General features: G+C 41.8%; 1 protein-coding gene across 1 annotated transcript in view; it reads left to right on the top strand.

The window, feature by feature from the left end:
- Positions 1 to 27138, top strand: part of TPCN1 (two pore segment channel 1) — a 58408-nt gene that overhangs the window by 6781 nt on the left and 24489 nt on the right. The window contains exons 2-9 of the mRNA XM_065417718.1: positions 17412 to 17536; positions 20400 to 20576; positions 21888 to 22001; positions 22555 to 22685; positions 23272 to 23360; positions 24850 to 24884; positions 25748 to 25806; positions 26582 to 26681. Coding sequence (XP_065273790.1) covers positions 17412 to 17536; positions 20400 to 20576; positions 21888 to 22001; positions 22555 to 22685; positions 23272 to 23360; positions 24850 to 24884; positions 25748 to 25806; positions 26582 to 26681 — 830 coding nt within the window. The remainder of the gene's footprint in view (positions 1 to 17411; positions 17537 to 20399; positions 20577 to 21887; positions 22002 to 22554; positions 22686 to 23271; positions 23361 to 24849; positions 24885 to 25747; positions 25807 to 26581; positions 26682 to 27138) is intronic.

Genomic DNA, 27138 nt, shown 5'->3' on the forward strand with positions numbered 1-27138 from the left:
GATTCTGAAATGACAACAGGAAACCCAACAACAGTTGGAAACAAATAGTTATTAGCTTTTCATGGCTTCCCAGGGAAGACATCAGTTTGTTTTTCCTCTTTTTTTTTTTTTTTTTTTTTATGGTTCCTGTGGATTTTTAGAGCATTTTAGAAGCAGGATGTTTGGTATGGCCAAGTTTGCTTACTGGCAGATTAAAATGAACAAAAGCTGAGCATGCTGAGTTAACTCATCATAACCAGTATGATGCTCCTCAGAACTTCCTTTGCCCTTGGTGTCTTCACTGAGGGATCCTGCCTGCTGCCCTCAGCCCCCCTGCGTTGAAATCCCATTTTATCCATCCGAATGCTTTAAGAAGCGCTATATAAACTAAACAGCAGCATCTGTGCAGTGGTTAGAGTTGTTGTTGATTGCCTTTTCCTTATTGCCTCTGGGGTTCTAAGCTCACATTCACCAGGAGTAGAATTTATGAGCCAGAACACTCAATTTCTGATTTTCTAAAATGCGGAAAGTGGAATGAGTTTGAGAGGTCTTCATTTTCTCTGACAGGCTCTGGCTTTAGATCTGCACCTTCCGAGGGTTTCCATGTGTTTATAGCATGATTGTGCAATATGTTTTGTATTCTAGGTTGAACACTTCCTTTTTATTAATCTGAGTAGTTCTTTAGGTGCAACTTTACGTGAACTGTGGAGTGGCTCTGGGATTCTATCGGTACCCATTGAGCATTTGAATGGAAAGCTCAGGCACCCACATGCCGTGTAGGAGACATGGGAACTCTTTCCCTTTGGAAAACAATAAAATATATCTGGTTCAACCCCAAATTGCTCGGCATTATGGTGGACAACTTCACAGATGACAAGGAGGTGCTCTTACAAACCTAAGATCAAATCAGAATTTTAAGTGGCTTGTGTCAAGGTCATTGGGGAGCCAAAAAACACTGCTTACTACATGTGAGAGAGCTACGCTGACCTGGTGAAACCTGTTCATAACCATGCTTTTATTCTTGCATTAGAGGAAATAAAAAATTATGGAACATCTATCAATACAAGTAGATATGAGGCACTCGGATGCTATGATGAGAGGTGCCTTGGAAATATAAACAAATATGGTACATGCTGTTGTTTTTTCTGTAAATCATAATCTAGTAATCTCTGATGTCCTCTGTGAATTTATATGAGAACAAAATACAGTTTGTGGCATTTACTTTTACCAGTCATGGGGGGGAAAAGCTGCATATAGGAAGATAACGTAATCTATTAAATGTATTGCATGGAATACATAAATGCGTCTGTGCATTGGGTTAAATGAGGGCGATGACCATAAAACTGAGGCGTGAGCACATAATTCCGTATGTAGGAGCAATGAAAAAATCTCCAGGGCCCAGCCATTTTAGTGAGTTTGGCTTCATCCCATTTCTAAACGCAGATTATATTGCCATTTAAGAGAGAATCCGACATGTAAGGAGGTAAAGAGAAGCATTATCTCCTCCAGAGCTAATCCTTTCCAATCCATCAGCTGCAGTCATTGGGCTCCAGAAGGCATAGGAATATGTTGCACTATTTCTAAGCCGGGGGGGGGGGAATCCTCAGAAGAATGGTGGGTCTGAGTAGAATGGTATTTCCACACACACTCCCACTTCCTTCATTGATCTGGCAACCCTGCTTGAGGGTATTCATCTTTGGTGCTTTCTTGAATAGTAACTGAAGTATTGAGCCATAATCTAATCCTGCTTGCTTTATTCATGTAAATTGTCCCGTTGATGTCAGTGGGACTGCTTGCCTGGGTGAGGTGAGCAGCATTTGGCACCACAGTTGATAATGCCCTCACAAAAGTGTATCTTGAGGAAGGCCATTCATGGTCCAAATGCTATCCTCTTCACGTAATGTTCCTACAAGGTGAAACTTCTAACTCGAGTTGATTATTTTATTAATTTGTCAACAGTAAGTCATCACTGAAACTTGAAAGTACTCCTTGTATTGGACAGTCACACCTCTTTACTGATGCCTGGGTGGAGCAGAGACTTGGTAGTGTGATGGTCATTCCAGAACAACTGGAAATGTGACAACAATTATTGCAAACTTGCTGGGTGTTATGTGGCCATGTCACTTTATTCTTTGACTCTGCTTTGCCACCTGTATGTACATTGAGTGTTCTGTTTTTGGGAAAGTAAAACCGGCATTAAAATAAACAACATAACAAATGGGGGCGGGGGGGAAGGGGGAAATTGGTAGTAGTGAATGGAAACTAGAAAATTGGTAAAGCACACGCACAAATCTATGGCTAGCAGAGTTAAGGATAATACAGACGAGTTTAAGTATATTAGGAAAAAAGGAATGCTAACAATGGGATGAGTCCATTATTAAATGGACATGGTAGAATTTTCATTAATGCTGAAAAGGGAGAAGTGTTCAGTAAATATTTCTGTTCTGTATTTGGGGAAAAGCCAGATGATGTATTCAAATCATATGTTGGTACTTTTCCATTCCAACAATAACTAAAGATTATATTAAACAGCAGCTATTAAAGGTGGATATCTTTTAAATAAGCAGGTTCAGATAACTTGCATCCAAACATATTAAAAGAATTGGATGAGAAGCTCGCTGAAACGTTAATGCTGGTGTTTGTTTTTTTTAACCCAATATGTCTTGAAACGCTGGGGAAGTTCCAAAGGACTGGAAGAAAGCTAATATTGTGCCCATATTTAAAAAAAGTAAATGGGATGGCCCAGGTAATTATAGGCCTGTAATCAGCCTGACATTGATTCCAGGTAAAATAATGGAATGGCTGTTACAGAACTTCTTTATTAATGCCAATAGACATGGGTTTATGGGGGGGAAAAAATCTTGTCAAATTAACCTTATCTTTTTATGACGTTACAAGTTTCGTTAATAAAGAGAATAGTGTTGATGTAATAGACTTCTGTAGGGCAGTTAACTTGGTAGCATTATGATATTTTGATTAAGAAACTAAAACAATATAAAATCAACATGGCATTGTTTTTTGGCCCTACATTGTTGAACATCTTTGTCAATGACCTGGAAGAAAAACAAAATCATTACTGTTTAAAGTTTGCAATGACCCAAAGGTTGAGGACTGGTAAATAATGAAGAGGACAGGTCACTGATACAGAATAATCTGGGTCACTTGTTAAGCAGGGTGCAAGCAAACAATATGGATTTCATTATAGCCCTATTTAAAGTCATACATCTAGGAACAATGAATGTAGGCCATACTTCCAGGATTGGGTACTGTATCCTGGGAATCAGTTATTCTAGAAAAATACTTGAGGGGGATAATGGATAATCCAGTGAACACCAGCTCCCAAGGCAATACTCCAAAAAGGCATCCTTAGATGCTTAAACTCAGTGCTCCCCGGTTCATGATACCTCTGTATTTGGCACTAGTGTGACTGCTACTGGAATACTTTGTCCAGTTCTGTTGTCTGTGCTTCAAGAAGGATGTTGAAACATTTGAGAGGGTTCAGAGAAAAGCCGTGAGAACCACTAAAGGGTTGGAAAACCTGTCTGTTATAACAAAAGATTCAAGGAGTTAAATCTATTTTACTTTATCAAAGAGAGAGATACTGGGTGACTTGATCACAGCCTGTAAGTATCTACATGTGGAACAGAAATTTGGTACTAGAGGGCGCTTCGAACTAGCAGGCAAAAGTATAACGAGCCAATGGCTACAAGTTCGTTAGACAACTTCAGACTAGAAATACTGTGAAAAATTTTTAACAGTGAGGGCAATTAATCATTAGAACAATTTATCAAGAGTTCAGAGTGGTAGCCGTGTTAGTCTGTATCAGCAAAAAGAACGAGGAGTACTTATGGCACCTTAGAGACTAACACATTTATTTGAGCATAAGCTTTCGTGGGCTAAAACCCACTTCATCGGATGCATGCAGTGGAAAATACAGTAGGAAGATATATTTTGTTAGTCTCTAAGGTGCCACAAGTACTCCTCGTTCTTTTTATCAAGAGTTGTGGTGGATTCTCCATTACTAGCAATTTTTACATCAAGATTGGATGTTTTTCTAAATTCTATGCTTTAGCAACCACAGATAAGCAGAAGTTAATTCAGGGAAGTCCTATCACCTGAGTCACGCGAGAGGTCAGATTAGATGTTTATAATGATCCCTCATGACCTAAAAAAATCTTATGAAGCTTGCAGTTGTGGGTGAGCCTCTGGAAGACAGTATCTTTACTCCCTGCTAAATCTTGTTGGGGCTGATCTTACGCAGTTCCTCTTTATTTTCCTTGGGCAGCAGTTTAATGAGACAAGAAGTCAGGGATTCTCCTTATTCCTTTGTATACAGCCTCATGGGATATTAGCAACTTCTCTTCCCTAGTTCTGCCAGAGTAGAGAAGGAAGAGGAGGTGATAATGGCTGTGTTTCACAAGTATCACAAGCTGGAACATATTTTGAATCCCACAGAGCTTTATCACTATAATTAAGGGTGTGTACTTTGTAAAATTGAGTTTCACTAGCAGAGAGAGAATTTATAAACAGGTTATTGTGGGTTCAGTTTTTACTGATTAATGCAGATTTTCCCACGAAACTTACAAATTTCAGATTTTCCAGTCTATATTTTTCTTCAGGTGTTAATATCGCATTTCTCTTCTCACTGACAGTTTTGGATTACTTCATTCTGATTTCATCTTAAGAAATAGTCAGTGCTGACATCTGAAAGCATTACATTAGAAGTGAGCAGCACAACCGGAGAAAATATTAGCTAACATTCATTTTAACTTACTGTATTAAAGACAGACAGTAGTGGGGGATTCAGATATTGTCTTTCTGGATTCCTTTCTGACACTCCTATTTAAAAACTCTGTTTCATGCATTCTTTGGCTGACCCTTCTGCATTTGCACCATTAGAGGGAGCTTGCCTTTCTCCTACTGAATACGGTAGGATAGCTGTATGCTTAAGTAGTAGTCTTGAAAACATGGATCTTACAACTTGTTGTGTTTTTTTTTTTGTTTTTTTGTTTTTTTTCCCCCTGTTGGAAACAAACTTGCAGACCCTGTCTTCACCTCAGGAGTTAATTTGTCAGTTATAAAAATTTATGTATGTATTTATAATGTGATATCAGAGGTCTAATAGGATTACATAAGCATACTACCAGTTGAAAGAATTGACAAAATGACCATCAAAATCACTTTGTGGAGACTAATTTATTTTTTTTTATTGTGGTTTGAGGGTTCTCCTTTTTGCAGGATTGATTTTGATCTGTTATGGACAAAATAAAAGATCTGAAACTTACAGTAGTTTTGGATTTTAAATACACCTGCGACCCGATGTAACGCGACCCGATATAACATGAATTCGGATATAATGCTGTAAAGCAGTGCTCCGGGGGGGCAGGGCTGCGCACTCCGGTGGATCAAAGCAAGTTCGATATAACGCGGTTTCACCTATAACGCGGTAAGATTTGTTTGGCTCCCGAGGACAGCATTATATCGAGGTAGAGGTGTATATGCAAAAAGGATCTAGTTTGTCTTTTGCACCCCAACATGTAGAAATAAGTGGGGCTATGTATTTTGCTAGTCAGAATCCCCTGAATTAAAACAACATCTGACTTCAGCAACTGGAGCAATGCAGAAAGGAGCAGGTACTTCTTTGTCATCAGACTTTGGATGTGAGAATGTTGAAATCTGCCCTTGCTTATAGTAGTTAATATTCTCCCTTGTGATGTTACATCCAGAAGGCATTCAATTCCTACACAGAGGCTAAGCTGAAAAAGGTTCTGTGGAAAAGGGCTAGGTGTGCGGCTCTGTGAAGGCAATACAGATGGAGAGCGAGAACTACTGGTGATAAGTAACTTTTTTTTTTTTTTTTACTTTTTTTTTTTTTTTAATCGGATGCAACCTTTCATAAATTGAACAATGATTTTCATACTTTTATATACTAACTATGAATGAACTCGGTGTCTCTCAAACTGTAGTATGTGTATACCAGTGGTCCATAGAAAGCTTCTAATTGGTCCATGGAGCAGCTGCTGTCCTAGTGAAGCATCAGTCAGTGTTCAGCCAATGATGCCTGGGGATAGTTGTAGTGTAGTTTAGGACTCTTTAGGATTTCCAGAGGTGTTTTGGACCAGCTAAATGAAAGAGGGAAAGCGTTTCTGTATGCCCTGCATGGCTGCTGTGAATCTAGGATGTGTCTTTGAAAAATCAACTGTGATCAAATTTTCCTGTGATCAAAACTGGGCAGTCAGCACAATTACAGGAGACAAACCACAGAGTGACTCAGAGAGTGTGAGTGAGGGAGCAGGCAACAAGTTGGGATTCTGTATTACTAAGCATCAGTGCAGCACCCAAAATGAGGCAACAAACAGCACAGATGCATAAGGGGGTTGTACATGTCTTAATGCAATAACTGAGGTTGCTTGGTTAAGTTTTTATTTTCATCTTTGCTCTTTTATGCTGTCCTTTCCATTGTTTTTTTCATGTGAAAATGCACTGTACTTGCCACAGGGAAACCGGTTTGCATAGGAGATGGTTTGTAAGAGGTGTGACGTTGTGCAGTCTATATGGTTTTATAAAAACTTGATAATAAGTCAATATAATATAACTGGGATAGTTTTAGAGAAAATATGGTAATAAGTGAATATAACGTAACTGGGATATGCTTCATGCAAAAGGTCTCTTGTAAGGTATCATTACAAAGCTTATAATCTACTGAGTATGATAATCTGATTTGTATAAATGTACCACTCTTGTATCTAAAACTAGAAATATAAAATGTAACTCTGAGGGCCTATTGTAATTATGTAAAGTGTGGGCCATTAATGATGGTTTGGAATCTTGATGACTCCCATTAACCAGGACCATTGTCTGCAGATGGTTGTGTTTACCTGTTAGTCTTCCTGTATATGTGTGTGCTGGCAAGTGGGCAATGAAGTCTTGCAGTGACATGTGATCATGTCACCTGAACTGGAATCCATCTTTAACCTGGTGCTTTTCCAGTGAGGGGGGGTGGAAACCCAGAGGGACAAAGGGTTCCCGCCTTATGCAAAAGATATATAAAGGGGTGGAACAGAACAAAGGGGAGAGAGGAGCCATCATGAAGAATCCCCTAGCTATCACCTGAGCTGGAACAAGAGCTGTACCAGGGGAAAGAATTGTGCCCAGGCCTGGAAGGTGTCCAGTCTGAGAAAAACTTACTGAAGCATCTCTGAGGGTGAGATTATCTGTATTTAGTTTGATTAGACATAGATTTGCGCATTTTACTTTTTTACTTGGTGACTTACTTTGTTCTGTCTGTTACTACTTTGAACCACTTAAATCCTTCTGTCTGTATTTAATAAAATCACTTTTTATTTAGTAATTTACTCAGAGTATGTATTAATACCTGGGGGAGCAAACAACTGTGCATATCTCTCTATCAGTGTTATAGAGGGCGAACAATTTATGAGTTTGCCCTGCATAAACTTTATGCAGGGTAAAACGGATTTATCTGGGTTTAGACCCCATTGGGAGTTGGGCATCTGAGTGCTAAAGACAAGCACACTACTGTGAGCTGTTTTCAGGTAAACTTGCAGCTTTGGGACAAGTGATTCAGACCCTGGGTCTGTGTTGGAGCCAGACAGGAGTGTCTGACTCAGCAAGACAGGGTGCTGGAGTCCTGAGCCGGCAGGGAAAACAGGAGCAGGGGTAGTCTTTACACATCAGGTGGCAGCTCCCAAGGGGGTTTCTGTGATCCAACCCGTCACAAGAGGATCTTATGTTTTTCATCATTTGAAATTGTTTACAAGTCATTAAACAAACTGTTCATTTAATATTAAGATGTAAAGTGTACATCGGATAACATGGTACCTCCTACTACAGTAGTGCACTAGGAGCACTGTTGTACCAAAAATGAGAATTGTCTTTGGTTCCCTAGAACGTTGTAACGTTCGCATACCAATATTTTAAGTGTGTGTAGCACAAACGTTAACGCAGATGCCATAGATTCATCTAGACAAACGGTGCAGTTTCTGTGTGTGTTGTGTTTTGATATGAGAAGTTAGGCAGCATGGTTTATAAAAGAGGTGATAATATATTTAAAATAGCTTTCCGTGCTGGGGAGGGGGTCTGTTCATCCTTCAGCATGTGTATTCAACTCCCATTTAAAATGTTCATAATCCAGTCGTTTGGATGTTAACTTGAGAGTGCCTTGTTTTTATGAGGTAATTGTATTGTGGACTAAACACTGAGGCAGAAGGCAAGGCTGCTTTATAGTCCTGGTTACAGTTACTGTTAACAGGATGTACCAGCCAATTGTTTTATGCTAAAATAGCTGAAAATTAAATATTTTTGAGACAGCGCATTAAAAGAGACACTGAGGTGACCGTATTATTTGGTTGTCTATAGAGGGTGTGGGAGTAGCTAATGAGAGGACAGAGATTTGCATACTTTGTGGCTGCTAACAATTGTGATTGGCTGAAACCAACCATTCTTTTTAATGACACACTGTCTGCATATCATGCTAACCTTTCAAGTCAACATATTATTTCTCTTGAAACAGAGTGGCATGACAGTGCCTGTCATTGGGGACACGCTGTATGTTCTGGGCACCAAAATTACAATAGTAACTTGTTTAGGCTACTCTGGATATCTTTTTTTTTTTTTTTTTTTTTAAATCCCTGCTCCAGAGGGATCCCATGCATGCTTATTGCACTTACTATTTATGGTGCTCAACCCATAGGATCCAGGTACCATCATATGAATGTAAAGTACATCAGGTCTTCTCCCAGACAAGACCATGGCTCTCATCCCCTGCCCCCCAGTAACAAAGCCACTGGCTCAAAAAACCAAAACCTAAACAAACCAATAAAAAACCCCGGGTGACTTGCTTCCCATAGTGCCCAGCCATGATTCTTCCTCCTTCATCTGGTATGAAAGAGAGAGAGCCTTCAGGAGAGTGGTATGAGAGTGCTTATATGTTCCCTGTAGGTACCAGGGTTTGGGTTCAGCTTGATCTCTATTGACAGTGAATTCCACCTTCATGGGTCTTACCTGTTCGGAGCTGGGTACCATCAGTCACACACAGCATTCCTGTCAAATGCAGTTGCCACAAGGAGTGGGAAAGAGGATGTGTGCAACAGGCCATTTCTGTATTATTGGGGCTCTAGTATATGCAGAGCTTTAAATATGAGGTCCAAAATCTTGAAATTAGACGTAAAATTTAACTGGCAGTCAAACAGCATGTGAAGCACTGGTGAGTTGTGCTCTCATTGGCCCACACTACCTATACGATGATCAGCTAAATGTCAAATTGGCAGTGCTTTCCAGGTGGGTTTCAGTGTTCTCTCCCACAGGGTGAGACGAGCCTTGAAATGTCGGAAGTACAGAGTATCGTGACTCAGTCAGCATCCGAGAAGAGCGGGTGCAGTCTCTTAGCTGGAGAGTCCAGGAGCAGAGATCAGTCCATCAAGATCCATGTTGGCATTTGGAAGGTAGACTTCTTCATGATGCTGATGTAACTTCATCGCTCCTGATGCTGCTTCCTGTCAACAGCCATCACCTCTGTTTTTGCCTGGATTGAACTTAGTTTATTCAGGTCTCTGCTTCAGGCGTTGGGAGAGAAGGGCATCTGGACTGTTTTGCATTGAAGAAGAATGCTGATCCACTACAGTCCCATAGTTTCTTGCAATATCCTTCCAGTGGCTTCACGTGTTTAACCAGAAGGACCAATAGTGCTGATCCCTCTACTGGTAAGGGGCTTTCAGAGAAGAACTGTCTGACCCCTCTCTGAAGGAAATGAATGAAGCCTGCCTAATGCAACCACATCCATCCTTACCAGGCCATCAGGGGAGGTAAGGCCACCAGTAAAGCCAACAGCATTAGCCAGGATGTCTGATTTTTGTCCATAGCCACAAGGCGATTGTCCATCAGAACAGTCAGTGCTGTCTTTGTGCCTGACTGCAAGGGATCCAAAATATTATAGAGAAGGAAATTCAGGTGTTTCAGGAATTGTTTCCCTACTCGAGTGCCTGTCATTTAGTGCTACTGGATGCATGCCCTCCCTCAGTGAAGCACTCCTGATCTGTCAGCAGTTGATTCAGACAGTCAAATATTCCAACATGATGGAATGGTGGGGCAAAGTAGATAACTAAGCACTGGCAAATGGTAACAATGCAAACACTGAAGATAAACCTCAGATTGAATGGAATTTTGAAGTGGGCATATGTATGGAAATGGTAGGTAAGATAGCAATCAAAAACCCTGTTAAGGCACACCTCAGTGGTGCCCCTAGGAGGTAGCCTTACTGACTGGCTGTTAATTCCTAGCCAGGGTTTGTAGTCAGCTGAGGAGCTAACTAGAAGCAGCTAAGGCTGTTTTGCTTCAACACCTTAAATGGTGTGTTACATCCAGAAAAGAGAAAATCACAGGGGAAGTGGTAAGCAGAAGCCAAGCATGGAGATTTGGGGAAATATGAGAGACTCTACATGGTTTGTATTATAACTTTATATTTATCAGTTTGCTTGTTGTGGGGAGAAGGGGTTTAAAGAAAAACAAACCACCCTACATCAAAGAAATGGAGTTGAAGACTTTTTTGCCAAATTGATATCCACTTGGATTGAAATGCAGAATGGTGAAGGAGATTTGTCCCAACTCACAGGGGGACTTCCTTTTTCATTGCTCCGCTCCTCGTTCTGTCATATGGACCAGCATACTTATTGCTGGTTTACACATGGCTGTGTGTAAGTTGTGTGTTGGCATTGATCCATTTCTGAAAGCTGCGTACCTCTTGCCCAAATCTCCATGGCAGAAGTTGCTTACGCTGCTGACCAATAGAGTTTTTTCTTTCTCCCGTGGCAGGGAACTTTGTTTAATAAAGGGAGCTGTTTGGCATGAGGAATGTTTTTTTTTTTATTATTTGTGCCCCTCCTTTCTCTCTCTTTATTTTTAATGATGGCATATGGAAGCTATTTACACTGGAGCGTGCTTTGCTCTGGTGAATGAAAATGTTGGAATCCCTGCAGTATCATTCCGGATGCCTTGTGTAAGCAGGCCAGCTGGCTTTTATTTTTATTTTTTTTTAAGGGAATGTCTGTGATAAGTTACATCAGTGTGGAGGAAATATTACCATCTGTGTGAGCAGTTCAGCTGGTTTATTTCTTTGCACCCTTTGTACTATGAACTTCCCAAAACATTTTCAGATGTTTTTGGTTGGGAGAGGGGGTTCTTTACATAGATCACTCAGCACTTTGCGGAATCGTTTAGCGGTACATTTGTTGGGGTGAGCAGATTCTGATGCGTGCCAAGAAAAGAAGGGGGAAGTGCAAATGAGTTCTTGCTTTATAACTAGAATTAATTTTAGAAACTCTTCATCCAGTGGCTAAGCCTTCTGAGAAATCAAAGCATCCTGTCTCTGGTATGGCCGGGACGAACTTTTAACCGGAGCCTTGAGCCACTTTCCACACAGGAACAAATTGTTCTTTTGTGGGTTTTGTTTTGCAGAGAGTAAAAGGGAATCTAGTTTGTTTAGCTTTTCTTAAAACCTTGAGTAAGCTCTGAAGGTGAAAAGAAACTTTCAGACAACAGAGAGGGGAGAACTTAAATTGTTTGACTCTTCTCCTTCTGCCATCTCCAAATATCCTGCATCTGCGTCCTGAGGCAAAGGCTGACATGCAGTGGTGGAAGCAGCCTGCTATCCACTCTTCCGAGAGTCCCGTGGAGAGATCCTCCTATCTGACTGAGCCTGACACTAATGGTAAATGCCATTGGGGCTGTTCCACAGCATGATCGGAGCAGAGTGAAGGGTTGCATTAGTCTGTGTCATTGTTATCGGGGGAGCAGCTGAGGAAATTAGCTACCTGGATGGCTGCCAAGCAAGAGTCAGAGAGTCACATTTTAAATGTATTATTATTCTAGCCAGATGATACTAGTGCCTTGGGATTCTAGATCAACCTTCTGGAACCCAATGGGAATAAGCAGATCGAGTAAATGGAGTTCTGCAATGGGACACTTCACTAATCAGTTTTCCATTCTACGTGAGACTAGCATGGAGATGTTTGTTTTGGGCAGAGAGAATACGTAGCAGTCTCCGGAGTTTTTGTTTCTGACTCATGTCTCTGAGAGCTGTTGTTGTATTTGCACTTATTTCCCCTGGGACATCTCATTTGTATTTCAGCAGTGAGCATCTTGTGTATGAAATGTTGGGAAAGTTTTTGTTTAACCCAGTGCTGCCTTTTCTTTCCATTCAAAATGTTGGTGTGATTCCATTCAAGGAAAGGTGCCTCTCTTTCAAAAACATTATTTTAGAGATTAAAGGAAAAAGCATCTAATGCTACACACCTGTGGCTAAATTGATCTGACCTTAAGTTTTGATGCTCTTAAATGTTGTGGGTATTGTCAAGTTTTGGTGGTGGTGAAATATTTTTGAAAAAGAGAAATGAAATAAATCAGTTCTGATATTTTGAAAGCTTCCAATCGTTTTAGGACTTGTATCAAACTGGGCAAGTCTGAGTGAGTGGATGAGGCACCTGGACACAAGCCCAGCCCACAAAGGAGCTGCAGTCTATGAAGTAAATCAAGTGAAATTGCTTTCAAACTGCAGTTGGCCCACGTGTCCTGGTGATATTTCACGATGGTGGAAAATAGGGACGGTATAAATATACTTGTCTCCAGAAAGTAGCCATGTACTCTCAGCCAGTTGATACCAGCAGTTAAGAGGATTTCCACAGCTCACCCCCTACCCTCAGTTCTGGGTCAATTTTTACAGCTTCTCAGAGGTCCCTTTTTATCCCTAACATCCTGCCATAGGTCAAATGGATGTTTATTGCTAATGGGTTGAGTTCCTTTTTGAGTTTCCACTTCTGTTAATACTTTGTTTGCAGGATATATTTTCAGAAATTTTGTCCTCACGGGCGTTAAGCAAATTATAGAAGTATGGGCTGGATGAATGGACTATAAGGTAGATGGAAAGCTGGCTAGATCGTCGGGCTCAACGGGTAGAGATCAACGGCTCCATGTGTAGTTGGCAGCCGGTTTCAAGTGGAGTGCCCCAGGGGTCGGTCCTGTGGCCGGTTTTGTTCAATATCTTCATTAATGATCTGGAGGATGGCGTGGACTGCACTCTCAGCAAGTTTGCAGATGACACTAAACTGGGAGGAGTGGTAGATACGCTGGAGGGTAGGGACAGGATACAGAGGGACCTAGACAAATTAGAGGATTGAGCCAAAAGAAACCTCATGAGGTTCAACAAGGACAAGTGCAGAGTCCTGCACTTAGGACGGAAGAATCCCATGTACTGTTACAGACTACGGACCGAATGGCTAGGAAGCAGTTCTGCAGAAAAGGACCTAGGGGTTACAGTGGACAAGAAGCTGGATATGAGTCAACAGTGTGCTCTTGTTGCCAAGAAGGCTAACGGCATTCTGGGCTGTATAAGTAGGGGCATTGCCAGCAGATCGAGGGACGTGATCGTTCCCCTCTATTCGACATTGGTGAGGCCTCATCTGGAGTACTGTGTCCAGTTTTGGGCCCCACACTACAAGAAGGATGTGGAAAAATTGGAAAGAGTCCAGCGGAGGGCAACAAAACTGATTAGGGGGCTGGAGCACGTGACTTATGAGGAGAGGCTGAGGGAACTGGGATTGTTTAGTCTGCAGAAGAGAAGAGTGAGGGGGGATTTGATAGTTGCTTTCAACTACCTGAAAGGGGGTTCCAAAGAGGATGGATCTAGACTGTTCTCAGTGGTACCTGATGACAGAACAAGGAGTAATGGTCTCAAGTTGCAGTTGGGGAGGTTTAGGTTGGATATTAGGAAAAACTTTTTCACTAGGAGAGTGGTGAAGCACTGGAATGGGTTACCTAGGGAGGTGGTGGAAACTCCTTCCTTAGAGGTTTTTAAGGTCTGGCTTGACAAAGCCCTGGCTGGGATGATTTAGTTGGGAATTGGTCCTGCTTTGAGCAGGGGGTTGGACTAGATGACCTCCTGAGGTCCCTTCCAACCCTGATATTCTATGATTCTATAATAATGTATTTAGCAAAGATGTATATTAATGCACTATTAGAATTATGAATTTAAACACTTAAGAAATGCAGAAGTAGTAGGTGCCAGTTACAAAACTGTATGTAGTTAAGGCAACAAACTAGGTTTCCATTACAATTCTGTTTCCTTTGCATGCTAATAACTTTTCTAAACATTTCACCATTCTGGGCTTGAAATTTCCATTTTAGTCTCTGCTCCAAAAGAGAGGGGCGGGTGGGTGTAACTGGAAAAAAACCTTTCATTCATTTGGGTCATGAGATGAAGTTTGAACCTTGTGCTGGGCAGAGTTCCCAATGAGGTCTTTGCTTTGTTGGGCTGGGGATTTGAAAATATAAAGGTTTTTTTTTTATATTGACTGAAAAATGTATATGTGCTGAGAGGTTAGCAAATACTGATGAAAGCATGGTCCCTGTGTAATTCCACTAAACATTCTCTCTGACCAGGATACTTGGCGGCTTCTGCTGTCAGTCTAAAATTTACATAAGGGAGTTAGTCTCCTTGAAATATGCGCACACGCACAATCCTTTTAAAAATAATAATAAAGCAGATCCCACAAATAAAGGTTTCTAAGAAATGTTTGCAGATTATAATCTTTCATTTAAAAAATGCTGCACCTGTTGTGGATAAATAGAAAACGTTGGGCTTCAGCGTTCTGTAGCATTGCATTCATGGAAGCTTCAGTGGAGAAGAGAATTAAATAGTCACCAAATTCATCCACATGTTGAAAAAGATAAGAAAGAATAGAATGAACACTGCATGTTTAGATCACTTTGAAGTCTGGGATCTCAAAGCTCTTTATGGTCACTCTGCAGCTGTGTTTATGTTCATTTGATTCCAGGTTAGAATGCAATTGTCATGCTGCATTGACACAAGGGCTGTCAGTCCTTTGCATGCCATGTCCTTATAGGCAGTTACTTTCAATTACTTCTCCTTGGTGTGCTCCAGAATATTGGTCAGGTCTGCCCCGGTGCTTCCAGAGGGGTACTACAGGAACTGAATCATCAGTGTATGGGGTTATTCTGGCATTTGAGAAGGACCTTGCTGCAAAGTGCCTCAGCAAATCTGCATGAACATTGTAGCAAAGAGAAAAGGAAGGAAAGCACAGTTACAGTTTCTCCCTACCCCCAGATAAAGTCTCATAACTGGGGTCCTGCCAAATTCATGGTCCATTCTGGTCAATTTCACAGCCATAGGTTGTGAAAATTAGTTAATTGCATGTTTCCAGATATTTACATCTGAAATTTCAGATGTAATTATAACCGTGGGGGTCCTGACCCAAGAGAGGGTTGGGGGTGGATGTCCAAAAGCTGTTGTAGAGGGGACATGGGATCTGAAGGCAGCACCACTGGAGCTTCCTGCAGCCACAGGAGGTTGCCAGAGGTGTAGGCGGGTCTGATCTCCCCCATGCTGGGAGTGCCCCAGCCAGGGGCTCCTAGCTGCTAGTCCCAGCCAGGGTGGGTTGGGACAGGACTTGCTCTTCCCATGCATGGCTGCTCTCTGGGGGAGATCAGACCTACCTACACCTCTGGCAGCCTCTTGGGCTGCTGCCCAGTCCCAGAGCTTCCTGCAGCTGCAGGAGGTACCTGGAGATGGGTCTGATCTCCCTCCAAGTGTGGTCATGCTGGGGAAGAGCAAGTCCCTCCCCAGCCCGGCTGGGACTAGGAGCCCCTGTCTGGGGTGCTCCCAGCAGCATGGGGGGAAATCAGACCCACTTCCGGCAACTTCCTGCAGCTTGGGTAGGTATCCAGAGGTGGATCTGATCTCCTCCCCAGAGTGGCTGTGCAGGGGAAGAGTAAGTCCCATCCCATCCCAGAGGGGACTAGCAGCTGGAGCAGGGGGCACGGTAGGAGCCCTCGGTTGGCAAGCCCCCCCCCCCCCCTCTGCAGCCCTGTCCCTCCCCTACAATAGCTAGATTTCACGGCGGAGGTCTGATTTCATGGTCCGTGACACTTTTTCCACAGATGTAGGGCCCTACTCCTAACACAGAGATTAAGAATTGCTGCATAGCAACTTTGAAACAACAGGACTGGGGCTTTTGTAGAGGAAAATCCAACTACTTCCCATGCTGAGACTCAGCAAAACTATTCTTATGTGTACCTCTGTAAGGAAACTACCACGGAGGAAGATTTTACTTGTAGTTAAAGTACAGGACTGGAACTCAGAAGAACTGGGTTCATGTCTTTGCTGTGCCACGGGCTTCTTGTGTGACCTTGGGTGAGTTACTTTGACCTAACGTTTAAAAAAGGTGACACGTGAATTTTTGGTATCTCTTGTTTTGGGTATCCAAACCTTAAAGGAACCTAATTTTCAAAAAGGATTGACTGAGCAACCACCAAAAACTTGGACATCTGCAATCACTGATTACTTTTGAAAAATTAAGTCTTAGCCTCTCTGTGTCTCCGTTCCCATCTGTAAAACAGGGATAATGATCTTCTTGGACATGGGGGTGTTGTCTCTGTGGTAGTGCAATTACAACCTCAGTGTCAGCAAATATTTGGTTTTCACACATGCCCACCAACAATGTCACTGTCATAGGAAGTTTGCTATGTAGTGTCCCATAACTTGTTTCCTTGCTTTTTAGGATTTGAGTTGGGGGGAAATATTGCAGTTATCCCTAATACCCTTTTTTATACAAGGATTTTGTGTATGGAATCTTATATAAATGATAGAGCACTCTTTGTTTGTGTGGTTCTTTAGAGATTAAAAAGACCCCAAAAATTTTAAAGTAACCTAGGACATGAAGATAGACAATTAACTTTCTCTCTTAGGCTGTAAGATGGGGATATTGATATTTACTTGTATTGCAGAAGTGTTGTGCAGATGAATTAATGACTACAGAACACTGAAAATATAACGCTGTCTATCAATGTTAAGTATTCTGATTTAGTTTCTGTTGCTTGCTGTAACCCATTACTCTTCCTTAGTCTTCCCTAGTATTTGGTCTAAAAATAAAGTTTTGCGGTATTTTTTTTTTTTCTGGGTTGCATGCCCCCAAAGAGGTTTTCAGAAGTTTGCCATCTCCTCTTAATTTGTTGCTCTTGATGGTAGAGGTATGAACCTGAAAGCATTAATGTCATGAACCAAGAGACAGTCTTCTTATGTTAAATGGGCAGGTGACTCTCTGTTTTGAGAGAAGCTCATGTTCAAGCATTCAGAAGTCCTTAACTGCTGAGTTCAAGAGAGCTGATCATAACATGCTAGCTTTTGAAAGCTGCTTCTTGTGAAGAATCATTTATCCAGTGTCTACATTGTCACTTTGTGTTCAGGTGTCACTTGATGCTTGTCACTTGTCTTAATACATGATACCTGACCTGCTTGTGTTCCAGACAAGGCTGGTGCATTCTCCCTGATCAAACTGGGCCTACTTAATTGTACCCCTCTCTCCCTCTCTCCCTCTCTCTCTCTTTGCCCTGTCCTACGGATACAGATGGAGGCAGCTATGACATTGTTAACGATGTGTCTAGCCCAGCAACAGGGGACTACCATTCTCAGCAAAGATCTGCTAGACACAACTGGGAAATGAACTACCAAGAGGCAGCAATCTACCTCCAGGTGAGGCCTGCTATTCAGTGTTGTGGTAGAAGTATCCACCCTGTGTTTGAAATTGCTCATCAAGGGCTTGTGAACAGGGGAGTAAACCTTTGATGTGTAAATTGGTAATGTGGACTTTTAAATCATGATCACAAATGCAGCTTTCTATATTTAATAATGAAGTTTCAAGGTTGCAGGGTTGGTTCTCTAAATGGGAGTGTCTCCCATTAGAACAAAAGATGAGGACTTGGGAGATTTAGGTTCTATTCCTAACTCTGCCAGACTCACTGTGTGATCCTGAGCAAATCATTCAATCTCATTTAAGTCTAATGTGAACTCATGTTTATATTGGAAGTTCGCTGAGTTAATACATTGTCTACCTGATTATGGCACATACTGTAGGCTGAGCCCTTCAGATCCAAGAATTATTCTTGTTGCTGTCTTGACCAATTGCCATATTGATGATGTCCTTGAAATGAAGTAGACATAACTTAAATAGCACTCGATTGTTTATCCAAATTAGCAGCTTCAGGCTAGAGTTTGCTATCTGAATTATAGGGCATAGCAGCCCAAGAATGTTCTGAATTGGTTAGTTACCAAAAGACAGAATTTGGCTCTTTTTCATTCTGCAAGTTTGTTTTGGGTCAGGCCTGGATAAGAATGTCCTGCTGATGTAAAGCTAGCTCTGTCTCTGAGTGGGAGCTTGTGTTTCATCTGGTTTAGGTTTTTTTTTTGTCCTGTTTGCAATCTGGATCACCAAACTGACTGTTAACATATAAACAGTTAAACACAACATGAGCTTAAACTTAACTATTGAGAATTGGCTCTTTCCTTGTGAGATGATTAAATAGGACGAAGTTGTTACATAAGAACGACCATATTGGGTCAGACCAAAGGTCCATCTAGCCCAGTATCCTGTCTTCCAACATTGGCCAATGCCAGGTGCCCCAGAGGGAATGAACGGAGCAGGTAATCATCAAGTGATCCATCCCATCGCCCATTCCCAGTGTCTGGCAAACAGGGGCTAGGGACACCATCCCTGCCCATCCTGGATGCTGGACGTATCCTCCATGAGTTTATCTATTTCTGTTTTGAACCTTGTTATAGTCTTGGCCTTCACAACATCCTCTGGCAAAGAGTTCCACAGGTTGACTGTGCATTGTGTGAAGAAATACTTCCTTTTGTTAGTTTTAAACTTGCTGCCTATTCATTTCATTTGGTGACCCCTAGTTCTTGTGTTATGAGTAAATAACACTTCATTATTTACTTCCTCCACACCAGTCATGATTGTATAGACCTCAATCATATCCCCCCTTAGTTGTCTCTTTTCAAAGCTGAAAAGTCCCAGTCTTGTTAATCTCTCCTCATATGGCAGCCGTTCCATACCCCTAATAATTTTTGTTGCCCTTTTCTGAACCTTTTCCAATTCCAATATATCTTTTTTTGAGATGGGGCAACCACATCTGCACACAGTATTCAGGATGTGGGCATACCATGGATTTATATAGAGGTAATATGATATTTTCTGTCTTATTCACTATCCCTTTCTTAATGATGCCCAACATTCTGTTTGCTTTTTTGACTGCCGTTGCACGTTGAGTGGATGTTTTCGAGAACTATCCACAATGACTCCAAGATCTTTCTTGAGTGGTAACAGCTAATTTAGACCCCATCATTTTATATGTATAGTTGGGATTGTTAGCTCACATTTATAGTATGGATCCCCTCTTAATGGAAAAACTGTCCTGTGGACCTGACCTCACCTCCCACTCCTGACCACAAGTACCAACCTCCCATCCATAATTGCTTAACGTCCTCATAGTAACTTCATCAATTGCTTGCCTTACCTAGAAATGTAATTTTAGGGACGTATATAACATATATTTAACTGTCCCAGTTGGAAAAAACTAGCCAGCACCAGGTGATGACTTCAGACAAACCAGCAAGTGCTCTGCAGGTCACCACTGGTCCACAGTGTGAGAAACTCTAGCTTAAACAATAGAAGTGGCTGCTTGATGGTCCTATATTGGAAGACTGAGAACTATTTAAACGTAAGCTCATTGGAACCGGAGCAGTCTTTTTCTTACGGGCTAAAGTAGTAGTAAAGCTACTGCTATAAATCGGTTGCAAGCAAACTGTTGGAGTGGAGTAACTGAACTTTTAATGTTGTTAAGATGCTGAAGCAAGAGGGAATGACACATCAGCATATAGACCACTTTAATTTTTCATGGTCTCCAGCTTCCCACATTACTTTCCAGAATGTACTGGACAGTATTTGTGTTCTACAAAAGGATGTTCCTTGCACAGTCATTTTGCAAGGTCAGGATAAGAAACCATGACTGTTAACCAGCTGGCCCTGAGCTTATCTGAGTTCTCTAGCGTTCTGTCCTGGATACATTGATCAGTTTGATGTGGAAGTCACAAATGTGGAAATTAAAAATAAACAAAACCCCAGAGTTTGTTTGAAGTGTCAGCTAAGTTTCTTTGGCTACCCTGCAAAATGACCTGGACACTTCCTTTTCCTAAGAAACTAATAGCTTTCTAAGTGGGAAGCTCACAGCTCTTAATGTATTTTGTACTACTGAAATATACATACAGAAAAAGTGGGGTGTGCCTCGTGTATAATATATGCAATGTCACCTAGTGGTTAGAGCATGGCCTTGGGACCCAAAGCTTCTGAGTTCTAGTCCTATCTCTGCCAGTTGAAGAAGACACTTAACCACTCAATGAATCAGCTTACCACTCTGTAAAAAGGGAATAACACTACTTCCCTCACAGGGCAATTGTGAAACTAACTTGATGTATGTAAGATTTGTGTTCCTTGGATGGAAGGTGCTCTTGTAGTGTAAAACATTACTAATGTTGCTGCTATTATTTTCTATAGGAAGGAGAAAACAATGATAAATTCTTCACCCACCCCAAGAATGCCAAAGCACTGGCTGCCTACCTCTTTGTACACAATCACCTTTTCTACCTAATGGAGCTGATCACGGCACTGCTGCTCCTGCTGCTGTCCCTCTGCGAGGCCCCTGCTGTCCCCATTCTTCGCCTTGGCATCTATGTACGTAGTTCAGTCACAGAACGATGACGTGAGTGGATGGACACAGAGAGAAGGCAGCAGCCCCAGAAATACCATCTGGTTTGTTTAAGGGCATGGGGGGGAGCAGAAGCAGTGTTGTTTTGCACTGGATATGGATAGAGCAGAATTCCTTTTCCATGAGATCAGGCTCACTCAGGTCAACGAGCAAGACAGGACATATGTATGATGCTTTTAAAGGTCACCATCATCCCAGACCATACTACCCATGATGTATTCAAACAGAATCATTAGCAGCTCTTAGAATGCAAACATTTCAGATCTTTGTCCCCTGGTATGTTTGAGAATACCGTTCTAATCCCAGCTCTTGCTCAGATTCCTCCTGTAATGTGGACAAGTTGTTGAAGCTCTATGCCTCAGTTTCCCAAGGTTTATAATGGATATAAAGATATTTACTTTGCTTCTCCGTGTTTGTGAGAATTCATTTTAAAGTGCTTTGAAGCTTTATGGTTAGATTTTTTTCAAAGGCCCAGCCTCCCTTTCAGTGGGTGTAGGGTGTCTGCAAAAATGAATTATGAGTGCAAATCAGATGACTTTGTGGCTACAGATCAGATAGTGAGAAGTGCAAGCACTCTGATTTCTGAGTGCACTTGCACCTGCAAACAGAGAAGCTGACCCTAACAATTAAGTGCTAAGGGTTATTACCATGGTTGTTCAGGGTGCTATTTCTGATCATAACTTTTTCATATATGCAAGCTCTTTTTCCATTCAGCTCTTATTCCCGTACTGCATTGGGAGGTATATGCCAGACTTGGATCTTTCAAAAAAAAGCCATTTCTTAGTTACAGATGTGCAAAAAGTGTACTGAGGTAATTACATGGAAATAAATACTTATCACACATCAGTAGCTCATCAAAAATGGCAAAATAGTTTTCATTGACTGTTTTTTATCACACATTATTTCTGGGATAACACCAAACAGAAAACATTTCAATCAAAGGTAACCCTTGTTAGAGAAAATGCTAAATGATATGAGGCTGGATTTTTCCAAAGTGCTCAGCAGCTGTTGTCAATTAATGCTGAACATTAATCTAACCCTTAGAATATTAGTGCCAGGCTAACTTTAAGAATGTTTAAAAGACAGAGGACTGTTTATTCTGATTGTGCAGATGTTTTCAATATATATTCAGGTCTTCTATCTCTGTAGAAAAAGCCTGACTGCTACAAAGCAGAGGTTTGTTACAGAAGTCACGAGCTTCTTGAGAAGGGAGGGTAAAACTGGTTTCTGGAACCAGTGGAAATGAGAGGTAAAATTTATTGGTGGTCTGATTGCAGATCCATGCCACCCTGGAGCTCTTTGCGTTAGTGGTTGTGGTCTTTGAACTTTCTATGAAGATGAGATGGATGGGCTTTTACACCTATATCAGACACAAAAGAACCATGGTTAAGGTAAGCTGCCTGCCCCACTGCCTGTCTGTCTTCAATATTATTTCTCCTTCAATGTCTTCTGTAACCAAAGAACCAGAATAAATATTGGGCGATTAAATATAGGGCATTTATTGAGTTGTCTCCCAACTTCCATCTGATATTATGTGACTATTGTGCATGTCTGAATTTTGGGGTTCTTTTCACCTCCTTAAAATCTCTTTCCCTGGTTATCACAGTCACAAAACTCTGCAACACAGCTGGTATCCCTGTGTACTATCTATGAACTTGTACCGCTCTAGATACACTTTCACAACTTTTGTTTCCTCCGCTCCGCGAACGCTATTCCATTGTCTGGCTGTTGGGAAATGGCATAAGAGTAATGCAGGCCATGCTTTCTCTGTCTGTGCCTGAACACTACAACTCTGCTCTTTTGCTTTTCTCTATACTGGCTGTCAAACTTACAGTTCAGCCAACTTTAAGAAGATTTTTGTCTCACTAATCGGGAATGGGGAGGGAAGAAGAGGAAGTTACCTTTGTAATGCTGATCACTTCCCCTTTTTTCCCCTCCTTGCAGACCTGTGTGCTGTTAGTGCAGTTTGTAGAAGCAATAGTGGTTTTGGTGCGTCAGACCTCGCACGTCCGGATAACAAGAGCTTTGCGGTGTATCTTCTTGGTGGACTGTCGCTACTGTGGAGCGGTCAGAAGGTGACTGGCTACCTGGCCGACTGGCTGATTCCTGCAGTCATGGCTGAGGAGATCAAACTAAAGCTTTGTGGTTGTCCAGGCCTTTTTCATAGAGACTTCATATTTACCCTGGAGATGTGTGAGAAAGCAGAATAGTAGCAAGGCAGTCTCAGAAATGTTACTGTACCTTTGAATTCTCGTGTTTTGGCCCTATTGGGAGGCAGTATGTCTTAACCCTGCAGAAAGAAATTGACATGGTGAAACTTGTATCACATGCGTTACCTGAAAACTGACTGCAAAGAAACTAAATATGCCTTGGAAAATGACTAGATGTTCTGGGGACGGTGTAGCATTGTACTGCTGCATGGGAGACCTGGGTCTAGGGAATGAGTTTGAGATTCTCATTTCTCAGAGCTAACGGAACTTAACAATGTGCTAGAAATCCTGAGCATTCCATTCCCAATCATTGAAGTGAGAGATGGAAAAAGACTGACTAGATTCTCCAGTTTATCGGCTTGCCAATGTAGAATTGATCCATCCTCACTTTCTGGTGCACATGCACAGGTTGCAGTTTTAAAATATGGAGTAAATGTTTCCTCCTTTTCAGAAACCTGCGACAGATCTTCCAGTCTCTCCCTCCTTTCATTGACATCCTCCTCCTCCTCCTTTTCTTCATGGTGATTTTTGCCATCCTAGGTAAGTAGCTTAACTTTTCACAAAGGCAATCTGCTTTCTTGTATGGTACCTCGCAATAATTATTGTATATGTGCCACAAAAGAGCAGGGGGGAATGTAAAGCTGAATGGACATAAGATGTCTTGACGAGCGCTTCACTTCCTTTCTGTCGGATTCATTTCATAATTAGCTGGGAGGTGAGGGCAGGTGAAGAGTTGGAAAACATAGGAATCAGGGATTTCAGCCCCGTAAGTTAACATCACAAGTGACAAGGGAAATAGGGAACTTTGCCAAAAGGAGTTCTTGTATGCTTTGTGTGCGACTTCCAAGTTCTGCTTAATCAACTTCAGTCTGCAAGTTCAATTTAAACTTCTGAAAATTACTGTCTGTACTGTGCCTTGTACAATGCCACCCTCCGAGAGTCTCGGAGAATTTGCTTTCCAGAGGGGTCATTTGAATGCATGTTGATAAGTACAAGGAGTCTACAGTATCGGAACTGGCACTGTGTAGCGTATACAATACCTTTTCACCTTCATGGTATTAGAGAGCTAAACAGTTGCGTGACTAAGTATGCCAAGGATGGTGAGCTTTTGGCACGCAGTGCCTCTTCTGCAAAACAGTCACTGCCCAGCCTAAGGGTCAGCCAGTGTGACCAAGCTTTCAGCATGCCAGGTCTTCAGTCAAATCATGGGACTTCGTTAAATGAAAGAATGCTCTCTGGGTCTCTTGACCCTTTGTAGCACTAGCTGGGAAAGGATATGAGGGGATCTTCAACTATGGGGGCAGGTGCCAAATCTTTGGACTGAAGAACCTCTTGCTGTTTTGGAGAAGGGGAGAGAGTAGGGGAGAAAAGGGAATAAGAAGAGCGGGAAGGAGAGAGGAAGCAGAAGTTTGAGAAAGGGAAGAGAGAATAAAACCAATCAAGATGGGATAAAATCAGTAATGAAAGAGGAAAAAAGAGGAAAGGAATGGCAGATCAGGAAAAAAGGATTCACAAACCCCAATCCTGCTGTCTTCTGCAGAAGCATGTTAGTGCTGGTGACAAGGGCATGGGACACCTTTTTCTGTCCCTCAGCCACCTTCTCTCCTGATATCCTCGGTCTCTCATCTTCCATGCTGCTCCTTATGTTTAGAACAATGTTCCAGATTAATCTGGGATGGGGACTGTGGGCCTGATTCTCACATCTTCTTGTCCTTTACAATTATATAAAAATGTGTGTACAATGCTACCAAATTAGGATTCCCCACTCACTTGCACCCATTTAGCATAGGTATAAATGCTGACACGAGGTGCAGTGGAGAATGAGGTCCTATATCTTCTTCCTCTCTAAAGCACTGTGCACATGCATTATGCTGCATACAGATATTAAATAACAGAGTATTTAGCTGATGTTCTGGAGTTTTATAGCCACGATTTGAGGATAAGGGACTGTTATTTTGTTGCTTGAAATTAAATGTCCCTTTTTTTTTTTTTTTTTTCCCCTTCCCATTTCCTTCCTCCATTTCTCTAGGTTTTTATCTGTTTTCCTCTAACCACTCAGATCCTGTAAGTAAACAACAAATTCTTCAGACTTAGCTTTTTAAGACCCATTTGGTCATCTTGAAAACCAAATTCAAATAGTCTATATATGGGATAGATATTGTTTTTCTCCTGAATGGATTGTCTCTGGGGGTGCAGTTTTAATTGGAGTTAGCAATAAGAAGGGCAGAGGGCCATGACTGACCATTTATTTTTTTTAACGTAGTTAACCAAGGATCAGACCCCAATGGGAAACAGTAAATGATGTCCCCTCAATGTCAGGAAATCCAAAAGGGGACACTACATTTGTCACCCCCTCTTCTTGATGTCTCAATCCAATCAGGGCAAGCCACATCTTCCCCTACCCGCAACTGCATATATAGTGCAGTGCATGACACTGTGGGCTGGAGCGTGATGTGCCTTGCTGCCCTGCTATTAGTGTTTCTGCCTGGATAGGTAAGTGAATATCCCCAATAAAGAGATCCCAGCACAGCTGCTGGCAACCTCTTGTGATACACCAAAACTGGGACACTTGATCACAGGTCTAAGGAAAATAGTACTTTTCCATCCCAAGTGGGAGGCAGTTGGGTCTGCAGTGAAAGAGTGGTATAAGAAACCCTATTCTCATCCTCCCAACCTATGGGGGCCTTACTGCTCAACAGCCACAGGTTCCAGCTGCCAAGTCTAACCACAGGGTGATGAAAGTATTGGGAGTAACCTACAGGAATGTGCAGACAAGCTTTAATTTTTTAACTCTTCACATGCCACACCTTTCTGTTTGCCTACAGAAGGGGCATGCAATAACATGTCAAGAGCTACTAAGAGAGTTAAGGAATTATAACCTTGACCGTGTCAATGTGGGGCTGGTTTGTATTTGTTTTCTCTTTCAGTATTTCAATACCTTAGAGAACAGCCTTGTGAATCTCTTTGTTCTTCTGACCACTTCAAAGTAAGTCCATGCTTCCTTTTACTGGGACTCCCTCCCTTCCCCTCACCCCTGGAAAAAGCCTCTCACGGCAAATCTTTTATTTGTGAAACCTCTGGGTCTGCAGATGTGACCTCTTCTTCGTCGCATGAGAGCAGTGTTTCCCAATGGGGAACCTGTACTTCACTGCAGCCTAATGTTCAATGACCCACGTCGAAGGAACTGCTGTAGTTCACCCTTAAGTATTACGAAGCCACTAAAGGGGAAGGATGGACTCATTGTTAAGGCACAAGTCTAAGAATACAGAGGTCTGAGTTATGCTCCTTTGTCTGCCGCTAACACACTATACAGGCATGGGGAAGTCACTTCACCTCTCTGCCTCTTTTTCCCATCTGTAAAATGGGCATAATGATGCTTGTGCATTTTCTAGGATGATTGTGAGGATTAATTAACTTGAAATCCTTGGAATAAGATCTCTGTAAAACTGCAAAATATTACTGTTGATTAAAACATAAATAAACAATAGATATTTTGTAAGTCCCTGTTGCCCATCAAACTTTGGGGATGTTTAGGGATACATAATTTTCACTGCATTTCAAACTCTTGCAGCAAATGTATAGGTTCATAATGTGTATATTGTGTATAGCTACATAGTCTGCATAACCATATGAGGATGTTGATTTGTGTATGCATATACACAGTTCCTGTACATAGTATGATCATCTAGTCAGTGTGAAACGTTGCATGAATGAGACTATTGTGGCTACTAATAAGTTGGCTTGTATCTTTTGGGGGGCAGTTTCCCTGATGTGATGATGCCATCTTACTCCCGGAACCCCTGGTCCTGTGTCTTCTTCATAGTGTACCTCTCCATTGAGCTCTACTTCATTATGAACTTGGTACGTTTCTTACTGCAGCTGGGACTCCCCTTCCTCTCATTTGGATATTGCAATAGAGTTCTTCACCTGTCACAATGGTTTGGTAATAGTGCCTGTTATCTTTTGTGTTGTAATGACAGGGCCTATCTGATTAAAAACAATTAGCCCTCTTCCCCCTGTTCTCCTGAGCTTACTGTCCGGTATGAACAGGCACTATACAAACTTCTTTATGTGCCTCTCATTAATGGTAATAGGAGCTGTGTAGCCAAATACCTATGCACCATTTAAAAAATGTAACTGTGGGTGTGTGCTCTTGTTAATCCTTTGGTGTCCAGGTTGCTTAGAGATTCTTATTAACTCTACTATACCTTGCATTAGCACAGCACTTAGCAAAATCCATACTGCTGGCATCTATTGTGCCTCTCTGTGGTGCTTATTCATAAGTGTCCAGACGCCATGTGGCAAAAGAGGCCATATG

This window comes from Emys orbicularis, chromosome 16 (assembly GCF_028017835.1).
Source record: "Emys orbicularis isolate rEmyOrb1 chromosome 16, rEmyOrb1.hap1, whole genome shotgun sequence".
NCBI classification, from domain to species: domain Eukaryota; kingdom Metazoa; phylum Chordata; order Testudines; family Emydidae; genus Emys; species Emys orbicularis.